The 12123-nt window shown below is 43.1% G+C and overlaps 4 protein-coding genes across 4 annotated transcripts; all 4 read left to right on the forward strand.

The window, feature by feature from the left end:
• Nucleotides 1–959: 959 nt before the first annotated feature.
• TFC3 (transcription factor TFIIIC subunit TFC3) lies at nt 960–5090 on the forward strand (the record flags this gene model as incomplete). The annotated part of the gene is made up of 1 exon (XM_018879772.1): nt 960–5090. The coding sequence occupies one exon, from the start codon at nt 960–962 to the stop codon at nt 5088–5090; it is 4131 nt and encodes a 1376-aa protein (XP_018737655.1).
• Nucleotides 5091–5566: 476 nt separating this feature from the next.
• AWJ20_2803 (uncharacterized protein) lies at nt 5567–6955 on the forward strand (the record flags this gene model as incomplete). The annotated part of the gene is made up of 1 exon (XM_018879773.1): nt 5567–6955. The coding sequence occupies one exon, from the start codon at nt 5567–5569 to the stop codon at nt 6953–6955; it is 1389 nt and encodes a 462-aa protein (XP_018737656.1).
• Nucleotides 6956–7868: 913 nt separating this feature from the next.
• AWJ20_2804 (uncharacterized protein) lies at nt 7869–8420 on the forward strand (the record flags this gene model as incomplete). The annotated part of the gene is made up of 1 exon (XM_018879774.1): nt 7869–8420. One exon carries the CDS (start codon nt 7869–7871, stop codon nt 8418–8420), a length of 552 nt encoding a protein of 183 aa, XP_018737657.1.
• A 2540-nt stretch (nt 8421–10960) lies between these two features.
• Nucleotides 10961–12031, forward strand: ERG26 (sterol-4-alpha-carboxylate 3-dehydrogenase (decarboxylating); the record flags this gene model as incomplete). The annotated part of the gene is made up of 1 exon (XM_018879775.1): nt 10961–12031. The coding sequence occupies one exon, from the start codon at nt 10961–10963 to the stop codon at nt 12029–12031; it is 1071 nt and encodes a 356-aa protein (XP_018737658.1).
• Between the last annotated feature and the right edge of the window lie 92 nt (nt 12032–12123).

Here is a 12123-nt window from a genome sequence, read left to right on the forward strand (position 1 = left end):
GAAAAATTCATGTTCTGAGATTCTGTTTCGCTTAGAACCAGCCTGTTCCGAGTTGTTTCACAAATAGCTTGTAATAACAACCCAAAATCCAAATTATAACAGATATCACGATAAAATCCCAACTGAAATTCAAAGATAAGAACTTACGTGTCAGCCATAATTACACGGACATTGCGACCAATTGGCACCACGGCCAGCCAGCCACATAGTAATTCATTTACTCAGACTTGCAACCAGGATACCTAGCAATGTCGGTAGCGCCAGATGAGCTGGTGGACCATCTCATCGAGAGCCTGGCTTTGAATGGAGATGAAGGTGAGATTTTTAGGTTATCACGGTTCGAAACTGTTAGCTTACTCAACTGAGGCTGCTGGAGTCATGCCGGTTCGAATCGCGACTGCCGTAACTAACAAAAATAGGTGCTTCAATTGAAGAGCTATGGAAGTTCGCAGAGGAAAAGGTTCCTAAACTCAATGATTTTCTTAGAGGCGCCATATGGACCTGGCTGACTGAAGAGGATGGTCATGTCGTGGTGGGTATAGCCGGAGGTACCGTTCTTGACCGAGACACAATCCAACTCGGACCATCAGCTCTGACCGAGAAATACCAAGATCGTGTAAGAGTATATGCCTCTGAAGAAAACCAATGGCAAAAACTTACTGGCATGCCAAAAGAAGGTAATCCTGTAAGTTTTTTTGTTTGTCAGATAATACGCGACGGAGTTACGCACTTCGCCTGCACTGCAGGTGCAATGTATTATTGAGACAGAGTCCCAGTCGACGAGACACGGGCGGACTGAATTGTTCAAAGACTTTTTCACTAACAGAAGGTTGTAGATTGGTGCGTTTCCCTTCCAGCTGCTATGTGCAGTATCAAGGTCCCGATTCAGAGGACTTACCAGTGTCGAGATTGCCCAACAGACCGGGCAAGATCCACGTTCTATTCATGGAAGAGTACAAATGCTATCGGATCTAGGATTGGTTCAGCGATTTCCGATGCTTAGTAAAGGAATAACTACCCATTTAGTGGTTTACAGGAAATTCATCACTGGAAATAGAAAAGACTCTAGTGCAAGAGGAGCTGCTGGTGTAGATATCATACAGCTGCGAAATTCGATTGTTTCAGCAGTTAAAGAAGCTCGTAATGGCTTGCGACAGCATCAGGAGCTGAAAGTTCAGCTGGGATTCGAGAAAACTCATCGTCAATTTGTTATATTTGCAAGAGCAGTAAGGGTTCTAGAATCTCAGGGATACGTCAAGAGAGTTATTGTACATACACAGAGCGATAAAGGAGAGAAGGTATATAAAGTGAGGTGTATTAAGTTTGTCAAGGATTTACCAGAGTCTGACGACAAAGGCGATTTGGAGTCGGATTTATCTGATGATAGCGATTTTGCCGAAATCGATGAGGAGCCTGACGCTGATGGAACAGGTACCACAGCTGCTGGTGCCACCACAGACACTACATCTTCAAAGACTTCAACTCCTGCGAAGGGTAAAATCGGTCAAGGAGCAGATTCAAATGTTACTTCTGGGACCAGAGAGAGAAGTGGTGATAGCGCAGACGCTCCAGATGTGTCTCAGATAGATTCTTCATCGTTGGTCAAAATTTATGAAGACGGCTATATTCCCGATCAATCTGACAAGAAGTACATCTTTTTCAATCAGTTCTATCCTCTAGAAAATCAGATCTATGACTGTATTAATTCTGGAGGTGAGTTTGGCATTCCCGCCATGGATCTAGGTAGTAATCTTGTGGGAAGTAATTATAGCCGAATTTTTGCTAGAATACTGGATACACTCTCTGATAAACCCGCCACTGCTTCTAAATCTGCTGGTAAGAAGAAGAAGCCCATTGTTCCTCCTAAAAACTTGGAGCATTTGACAATTATTCGTGGTATTGATTTCTCTGCTCGTATGAAGTTCTATCGGTACTTTTCCCAGCCAGGTTATTTTGCATACGGAGGCAAAACTCCGGAGGAGAACTGGGGGACATGGAAGGAGATAAATCTCACGGGAGCTGCAAAGTCTCTACGCGCTTTAGACAAGAAGCTGTCATCCGCTCTGCCAGGATTAGTAGAAGTTCGTCAAGATAACGAAGGTAATGTCGTACCATTGTTCCACGGAGAAAAAGGCAAGATTGGCGACTACGCTGTTATTAATGCTGCACCGAGACCACCAGAAACGAGTACTGGAAAGAAAAAAGGTAGACCACGCAAAAGCGATGTAGCGGTGGATCCCAACGCACCGCCACGGAAAAGAGGTAGACCAAGAAAAGACAAGAGTGACCAACCACCTGTCAAACTTTCGAAATCTGGGAAAGTTCGTGCAACTAGAGCAAGTAAGGAGGCTGAAGTCAAGATAGAAGAGGGAGTTGATAGAGCAAGTGCAGAAAGTGTAAATATCCAAGAAGATATGTTGACACAAGATGCTGCCGATGAAGCAGCCGCAGCGTTGGTAGGACTGAGGGGTGAGACCAGTTCCCAAACATCATCAGCCTTTAATGATAGAGAGCAAGTTATGACCGATGGTGAAGAAGAGAGAGACCTGGATCAGGTCAGCACGGATGTTACACCAATAGATAACACTGCTCAAAACAATGTAGATTCTGCAGTTGTATCTCGTGTGGACGTAGGTGTTCCTGTTCAGCCAACTTCTCCACATGTCGAGGGGACTACATCAATCAAAGTAAAGGCCGAACCTGACGACGACCACAGTGCTAATTCAAGCATTTATACTACGCCAGTGCCTGATATTCCTGTTATTCCTACCACTCCTAGTTTGACTCCCGGATTCCAGCCAGAAGTAAGAGAGGGGCCTACAGTTGATACTCCGGCTGCCACTAGTACTACGGGAGAACAAATTAATTCCACGGCACCATCCGAAAGCGGGCCAACACCAGGGGATGCTGAAGAGCTGGCTAATTCTTCAAATACAATAAAACGTTACAAGCCCAAACCAAAGGCACCAAGTTCTGAGTTATCATTCGCGCTCATAAAGCGCAAGGCACAGATTATGTCTATTTTGGAGGACAAGAATGGTGTCGTTGAAGGAGGTACTCACTTGCAAAATCTCATTGCAGCAAAGTTTTCTGAGAAAGAGGGAAGTACCATTGATCGTAAGACGGTACAACGCGTTGTTACTCACATGTTGGCCAATAACGACCTTCATGAAATTCTACTCAGCGTGCCTAAAGATAAGGACGCTCCTGCAAAGGGGTCTCCTGGCTCAAAGCAAATTCTATTCCTACCATCGATTGATCCCGACTGCGAGGAAATCCGCAAGCTAAAAGCCAGCATAGCAGAAGGCGTCAAAAAGCGAGCGCCTACCATACTGCCAGTCCCGAGAATTTCAATGAGCAAAGATGACTTATTTGTAAGACATATTAGAGCCAGTCGTCTGAAACAGGTAGACAGTACTAAAGTCAAATCCAGGAAATCCGAAAGATCTAGACCCGTGGCAGTTCGACGGGAGCCCCGAGTTCCGCCAACTCCAAGAGAAGTTGTGCCACCCAAATCAACAGCTGACGCCGAACGACCTGCTAAAGCGCGCCGTGTATCGAAGAAGGAAAGTGCTATCGATAAGAATATTTTAATGATCAGACCATACAACCCGCCATCGAACGAACAGTCTACTTCTGTGGGCGGAGAAGGATACCAAGCTCTTGAATTCTTGCCAAACTATGTTCCTCCTAAGCCACAGCGTCGTCATAAGAACCTTGATCCAGTAACTGGAAGAATCAGACGGTCGTTGCAAAAAGGTAGACGAAGCAAAGTTGATAATGAAAGACTCTATAGAGTTGTCATTATCGTACGATCGATGTTTTCGACGTCACTCGGGTCTATTGATTGGGAAAAGGTAGTGACTGCTTTCCCTAATATGCTGCCTTCAACAGCTAAATCAAAGTGGCCCAGTCTCAGAGATAGATATGGGGGTAGGAAACAGGTTGGTCGAGCAATGAAACGATGGGAGGATCTATTCCTCAAGAGCTACGAAAATGGAGAGCTACCCCTGGTGCACGACAATGACTATGATGTTGGATTCTATGCTGATTTTTGGAAAGCCAATGAAAATGAGCTCGAAATCTCGCCTGTTCCATGGCTCCTTGATAATGATGAGGGTATAGAACAGGGCTATGAACTTGTTTCAATTGAGGCAGATCATGCAAGAGATCCAATAGACCTTTTATACTATTCCACATCTATGGTGAAGACGGACGAGCTTATGACACAGTCTCCATTTGGATACGACCCTGCTAGTTTACTCCCAGAGACCAGTCCAACTGATAAAGCCAAACAAGCTGTTAAAGGAACTATTGCCACGAGTCATCGGATTTATGACGCAAATATTTCTAAGGACATTCTTCTTAGCCATGGTGCTGAGACCTCGATCAAAGCTGTTAAAGAGCTTGAAGCAGATAGGTCAATTGTTTACTTGCCACGGGACAAAGAAAAAGTTCTTCCTGGTCGAAATTACTTATTTTCTGATAAGTTTAATGCACAACTCGATCTGCGTATTGGAAATGGCATGTTTCATGAAGCAACTGAGTTTGAAAACAAACTGATTTCTACATTCGAATCGTCCAAGGGTATGATTATGTCGAGAACTGCCCCTGATAGTTCACTAGTAGCTCTGCTTGATCTGATATGCTATAGAAAAGTGGATCTGGTGCGCATCAACACTTTAACGAATATCATGCTGTCAGGTTATACTTCACGTATTATAGATAAGGAGAAGTTGGATAGTGATATTATCATCCGTGGTCTATTATCTCACGAAGAGTCGTTAACGAAGCTTGTTCGACCGGAAATCCCTCCTCCCTTGGGCTCGGGCTGTCAGTATATTTGGACCAGTGTTATTGGTACTTTGAATGAGGATATCTGGGCAAGAGTTCTCAAACAGATTCTCATGGTGGTAACATTCCGTCCTGGTATTTCGAGTGTGGCCCTTCATAGAAAGATGTCTCTTGTATTAACTTATGAGGAAACAACCACTGCGTTAAAATGGCTATGCGAACGCGAGTGTATCCGAGTTGGAGAATACGATGCTCATTTTATTCTTCCACGATGGTATTCAAATATCTTTGCTTAGTAAATGCTTCTCCCTTTTTATTTTATTTTTAATATAATATTTATTGCGTTTATCGTCACCCTGATCTCGTGGCTCTCTGTGCAAGATACTAAGCACCTAAACAGAGCCTTCAAAAGGTGTTACAAAACTAAGGATTGATGTGTGAATGCTATGTCCACTCACTTGATGAATAAGTATTCAAGTCTTGCCTGGAATATTATTATCCTGCAACCTAATCACAAGTATCGTTGCATATATTAATGCAGGGTTCATATTCCTGTAACTCAGCCGCATTCGTCGTTGAAAGTTGACCGTATACATCACCAATGTTTATTGGCCTTACTTACATCAATAACTTGCAGATAATCAACATCATCACAACAACGGAATGCTGATGACTTAGCACCCTGAGAACAACTGAATGCACTGCATTATCACAGAATATTAATTTGTTTTTTACAGACAAAACAGAAGGAGTGCAGTCAGCATATGGGTCGATGACAACGCCAACTAACGGTACAGAATCGCCGGAATCGGCAGAAGAGCGGGCAGCGCCAGTAACAACACAACCTACAACTGATCCAGGTCCAGAAAAACCCAAATTATCAAAATGGAAGCAACGCAGGAAGCTGAGGCCAGCCGCCAAAAAAACACCCTCAGTTACTGAATCAGACAGCGGCTTTTTTAGCATGGCTCATAGGTTCTCGATAGATGATGATGACGATGAACCTGATGATAAAAAGACTGCAGTGGAAGAGTCAGAAATCAAACCAGAAGCAACCGCAAGTATGAATAAGAAGGTTGACAAAAGTTTGATATCTAAATCTATTGGATCTGTTGAAAGCGAACTGTCCAAGTTAGCGGGTCAAAGCGATATTTCAGCCCAGCCAACGATGTTGTCAGATTCGCGCTCGATACTTGTTAATGGTAATAAAACTGCCAGGGAACCTGGATTTGAGCCTCAGTCAATGGTGTCATTTGATACCAAGCCGATATCTAAAAGCAGACCAGCTACTCGGGCTGCTACTACGCAAGCTAAGAAGGCAGCTGATACTGTTATTATTCTGGATGACTCGGACAATACGTCGAGTGACATTGAAATCGTAGAGGATTCCACTCCGCCCGACGTATCAGGAGCCAAAAGATCAGTAGTGGACCCTACAGACGATCCCTTCAATACAATTCAACAATTAAAATTGAGAGCGTTGAAGCGAAAGAAAGTTGAAAATGTGTTCGAGGTATCTGTAAACATATCAAGCGACATGCCAGAACTGGGCAATTGCAGGTCAACTGTAATGACCATGAAGAGCAACGAGCCATTTGGTGTGCTGAAAATATTGTATACTAAACATTGCGTAGAAAATCGACTGAACTATTTTGAACCAAAGGCTATTGAATTGTTGATAGAAACTGCCGTGCTTGTTTGGAATGACACTGTACTAAATGAAGATGTTGTGACACCCAGTTCTCTAGGAATTACGAATGCCAACTCTGTGATGAGTATTAATATTATGTCTCGATTTGACTATGACAATAAACAAAAGAGTAGTGTTGAAAGACTGCTAAGTGAAGAAAATTACACTTTGCAAGCAATTTTGGCAAGTACTTCAACACAAACGGATACGAGAGAATTGCAAAAACCTGATAATTTGGGTCCTGCTTATTTCAGAGTCAGACTCAAAGATAAGGATAACGCTCAGTTTGAAGTTAGAGTCAATAGCGAAACCAAGATCTCGAAGCTTGTGGACTTTTATCTCCGTAATAAAAACTTACCACAGAATACCAAGATTCGACTTGATTTTGACGAGGAACCTTTAGACCTGGACGGTGTTGTGGGTGATACTGAACTAGAAGAGGACTATACCATCCATGTTTATATACTTTAAGATGTGTATGGACGTATATGTATTATATTATTTATTGATATCGACAACTGACATGTTCAAGGTCTGCTTGAATCTTTTGACGGACGTTATGCATTATCTTTTGCATCACGTGATTTTATCTTTTCAACTATATCCGTAGTGCTAAACTTAGATCATTGCTTACATGACCATATTTTGATTCTGGTGGATCCCGAAAATGAGACCATTTGAAAGAGGATTAATTGCATGGTTCATCTGGCTGGTATCATTTGTATTAGCAAGCGAAGATAGCAACGCTAATGATAGCGAATTGGTGCGAAGCTTTCCATTGATTGTTTCATCATACAAAGAGTAAGAAGAGAATTTGTCACCATTATCTGCTAAGGCCCTTACTAACAATTTCGTGAGAATTCATGATGTTCATGGTGAAATTGCAGAATTAAGAAAATCAAGGAACGGAGGGTTAACATCATTAGCCGCTGTAGATGAAATCCTTACAAAATGGAATGGTCAGTGCCCTTCTGATGAGTATCTTATAATTGATCAACCTGGACTGAAAGTGAGCGATTTCCAAGAGTTATGGACTCGCTATGATATCATTCTTTGGGAGCAACTGCGGAAATTTTTAACTCAATCTGCCACTATAGGTTCCTTTCCACGACTAGACGGTCCTCTTGATACTAAGAGCATTGAGAATTTATTGGTAGAGAGGTGTCAGGCGGAGATTATAGTAGCAGACATGACTAGTAAGTACATGATGGGTTGATATAAGCAGCGATCATTTATATGGCAAATATTAATAGGGTCCTGGTAGTATGTCAGTGGAGAGACTGATTATTTGTCGAATGGCTATTCATGACCGTTCTTAACCACTAACTTTTCAGTTGACCCGCCTATAGCAGAGTATCGTGATACACGTCCAAGAATTATAAAGATGCAGTTTGATCCACTGCCAGAAAGTGAGGAGGAGAGAATTAGAACTCTTCAACTGAACGATGCAAAGATTCTGGATGTTTTAAGACAAACTCCCACACCATTTTTCACACTTATTTATACATCATCTACAGGTGAAGATTTTGACCCACAAGCGGAGCACCGTCGCCAACGTCATTGGGACATTTTTGCTGATATTGTTCGCCAAAAAAGGGATCCAAGGAATCGTGCTTTATGGAAACAGCATCAGGAACGAGCAAAAAAGGAGCTCAGTGATGAGCCAGTGAGTGCTCTCCCTCCAAGAGCCGAATTCATGCGTCAGAAAGAGCGTGAGAAATCTACTACAGCTCTGTCGGTCTCTACTCAAAGCTATCAGACCAAAAGTAATTGGGTCTACGATAAAATTATGAATATAGATTGGGAGAGGCTAGATAATCTCTTCAACACGGATATTATTGTCGGCATTGTTCTTACCAATGCCGCAATTCTCTGTATATATTTTGGTTTCAAAGCCATTAGCGCTATATTTGCCTTTGCCTTTCAGGCACAATAAGAATTTTTTTTTTTTTACATGAACCCAACGAGGAATTAAGTCTAAGACAACCAGTGTATCTAGCTATCTTGAACCCTGCATACATGCATAGCCGCGGTAGCGCATGATATCAAATACATATTGCAATATATTTTTCGAAGGATGTACTATTTAACAGTATCTTGAGGTACTTGAGTTAGATCGTTAAGGTCGTGTTCTATCAGGATGAGTTCGTATCGACAGAGAAACCAGCCTCCTGGTAAGATGGCAACCCCTAGGTTGTCAGCTTTACGAAGCCGAACGCCTTATGATCGTCGACAATCAGGGAACGCTGGAGAAGCTTCTGTTACCGCTAGTAGTACCGGCGAACAGAGTTCAACAGAAGCTCAAAATTCGACCCCATCCTTATTTGGTGGATCACCTAGCAACTTTTTTTCTCGAGTAAAGGGTCTACTGTCGCCAGCGAAATTTTTCTCTCGTCAAAATGTACAGACGAGCAATCGGCAACCGGAGACTGAAGGTGGAAATGGCAATGATTATATGAATGAAGATGAAGATAGTCTTAATGAACACGATACGGGTCTCAATGCAGAGTCTGGTATCAGTTCTGGATCTCAAAGTGTATTCAGTTTTCCATCGCCCGAGAATCCTTTTGAGCGTGGTTCAAGGCGATTATCGTCTGAAAGTGGGGAAACTGCCAGCCCAAATGAGAAGCTTCAGGAGTTCTTCCGTTCAGTTGGGTCCAGGCGCTTGACTGAAATTGAAATGGAAGGTGTTTTGTCCCTGATGAGACAAAACGGAGTAACTTCAGTGAATCAATCTCCACTTGAAGCCGAGAGAGGTGTAAGACTCAGCGTACCTCCTTCATCTTCCAAGTCGGAGGTAGATTTGGGCACAAGCCCTTCCTTACGAATTCCCCATTCTTCTACACTCTCAGACTTGTCTGCTATATCTGATATAAATCAGTCTCCATCTGTAGATAGGCGGATTACAAAATCAACAACGATGGGACAATTGGCTCCTTCAAAAGTACTTTCTACCCCCACAAAAACACCCAGGTCTAGTTTGAGATTCTCCACCCCGTCACGAAGTGATTCTCCCTCTTCAGGTGAACCATACAGTCCATTATTCAGCCAATCGAAGCGCTCAACACCTTATAGCAGATTTGTCCATGCTTCATCCAATGGAAGGGAAACTATCAGTTCTCGCTCAAATGCGATGCACTATCATTCTATTCCCACTCCCTATAGACCCGGTGCAGGTAGCTCTTTCCGTCGTAGCCCCAGTGGCTCCAGAATTGGTTCTAGAGCTGGATCGTTATCTCCCAGTGTTCGGTCCGATACTGACAGTAACTCACAAGTAGATGAGTCGGAAGCTCAAACTGCATCAGAACAGTTAGTATCAGAACCGAAACCTAGTCCTAAGCCGCTTAGTAGCACAGCTTCAGCTTTACTATCAATTATTGGTGCTGGAGACAACCAGAAGAAGTCTGAAGAACCCGCGCCTGAAGTCAAGCCGTTTATTAATCCATATGCATCCAGAACCCACAAATCTACTCCCAGAAATCCAAATCTGACGAAAAAGTCGTCAAAAAGTTTTGGCTCGTCTGCCTCTACAGCGACTGTTAACAGCAGTAACTCCACTCCAAAAGCAACACCGTCTTCGCCTGTGACTACTGCCAGTGCAGCTAAGGAGCTTGAGATTACCAAACCAACATCTCTGTCAGTAAATTCTACAACCTCACCAGCTGCAAAACCAGTTCTTGGGTCGTCTTTCGCCTCGACACAGAAATCTTCGTCAGGATTTCCAGAACAATATAAACCCGCAAAGAGGTCTAATCTGAGAGAATCCATTGTCGCGAGCCCGGAGTCTCCAGCGGCCCGGGAAGCAATCCCTCACAATGCACCAACTCCACCCCGCTTGTTTAAGTTTTCCTCGCCGTCTGTTTCATCTACAACTATTGCAACTTCTGCCAGCAAAGACACACATCCAGTAGATCCACCATCTGTATTTTCCTCAATTGAAAAGTCGACACCACAGAACATCATATCTCCCGCCAAACCACTCTTCCCCAGTTCCAAGACAAATGGTTTTCCTACAAATGGGGTCACAAAGACCACTGAAGCATCAGTAAACACCACTTCTACTTCAAATATAGGGTCACTGGCATCCACGACAAATGAAAAAGACCGTTACAAGAGCTCTTTCAACTTTGATTCTACATTTTTGGCTCAGGGCACAGTTCATCAACTGTCGTCATCGGAGAATCTGGCTGTCAAGAACTTTAAAGAGGATGTATTTACCTTTACCAGTCTCTGATCCTAGTCTATATTTATGCTCTTGAGTACTCTCATATCGTATGTAATACTAATTAGATTTCTACGAAATTCTATCTTCCTGACTCAAATCTGAACCAGGACTTTCGTATGACCAGAATAGAGCCCCCCTCGTTCACGTTGATGCACGGCTGAAATATTTCAGTATGTGTATGCTTCACGAGACTGGATTCAGGAGTCACGATATCGTATCAGTTCAGATCCACTGTAGGCACATTCGCTCAAATGTCTACTCAACCTCTGTCTATTCCTGCCAAGAAGGTTCTTCTTGTTGGTGGTTGTGGGTTCTTGGGCCTGCATCTTATTGACCAATTCTGGAATCTGTCGCCTCGTCCCGAAATTCACGTTTTTGATATTCGTGAACTACCCAAAGTCTCTCCTAATTTCTATAAGTTCAACCCATCTCAAATCAATGTCCATATCGGTGACTTGACATCTCCTACTGATGTTAGTGAAGTTATTTCTAGAATCAGTCCAGAAGTTATCGTCCATTCTGCATCACCTGTTCACGGTATGGGATCTGCTATTTACTACAAGGTTAATGTGGACGGTACCAAGAACTTAATTGCCTGTGCTAAAAAGCTCAAGGTTCCTGCTTTAGTATATACCTCTTCTGCAGGTGTTTTGTTTAATGGAGATGACCTATACAACGCTGACGAAACACATCCCTTCCCAGCAAAATCCATGGATGCATACAACCTTACCAAACAAATTGCTGAAGAGTTGGTTCTCAAGGCCGATAGTCCTGAATTCCGTACTACTGCTATTCGACCAGCAGGTATTTTTGGACCAGGAGATCGACAAATGATTCCTGCTCTGAGAGCTATGGGCCAGAAGGGCCAACATAAAATCCAGCTGGGAAACAACCTCAACCTCTTTGATGTCACTTACGTTGGAAACGTTGCGTACTCACACGTTTTGGCTGCCCAAAAAATTTTAGACCCCAAGGAAGCCGACAAGGTGGGAGGTGAGTGCTTCCTTATCACTAACGATGCGCCAATTTATTTCTGGTCTCTGGGACGTGCTGTATGGAACTACGATGGTCTGGTTGCTGAAAGAACATTTGTTATCCCCAGATCCGTGGGAATCGCTATTGGCTATGTGTCTGAATTTTTTTCATCTCTGCTCGGTAAGGAGCCTGGCTTGACTCCTTTCAGAGTTCGCACTACTTGTGCTGTTAGGTACTATAATATTACCAAAGCAAAGACAGTCCTCGGATATGCTCCTCAGACTAGTTTGGAAGAGGGTATCAATCTCACGTGTGCTTCTATGGATGAGTCTCTTGAGAAGAAATGAAGTGACTCGTATTAGTTTCAAGTATCTCATTCAAAGAATATAATAGTTCGTATAAGCTTTTGTGTATATAGTTGTCTCATTCATGTTTGATA

The sequence above is a fragment of the Sugiyamaella lignohabitans genome, chromosome B (assembly GCF_001640025.1).
Source record: "Sugiyamaella lignohabitans strain CBS 10342 chromosome B, complete sequence".
Classification (NCBI taxonomy): domain Eukaryota; kingdom Fungi; phylum Ascomycota; class Dipodascomycetes; order Dipodascales; family Trichomonascaceae; genus Sugiyamaella; species Sugiyamaella lignohabitans.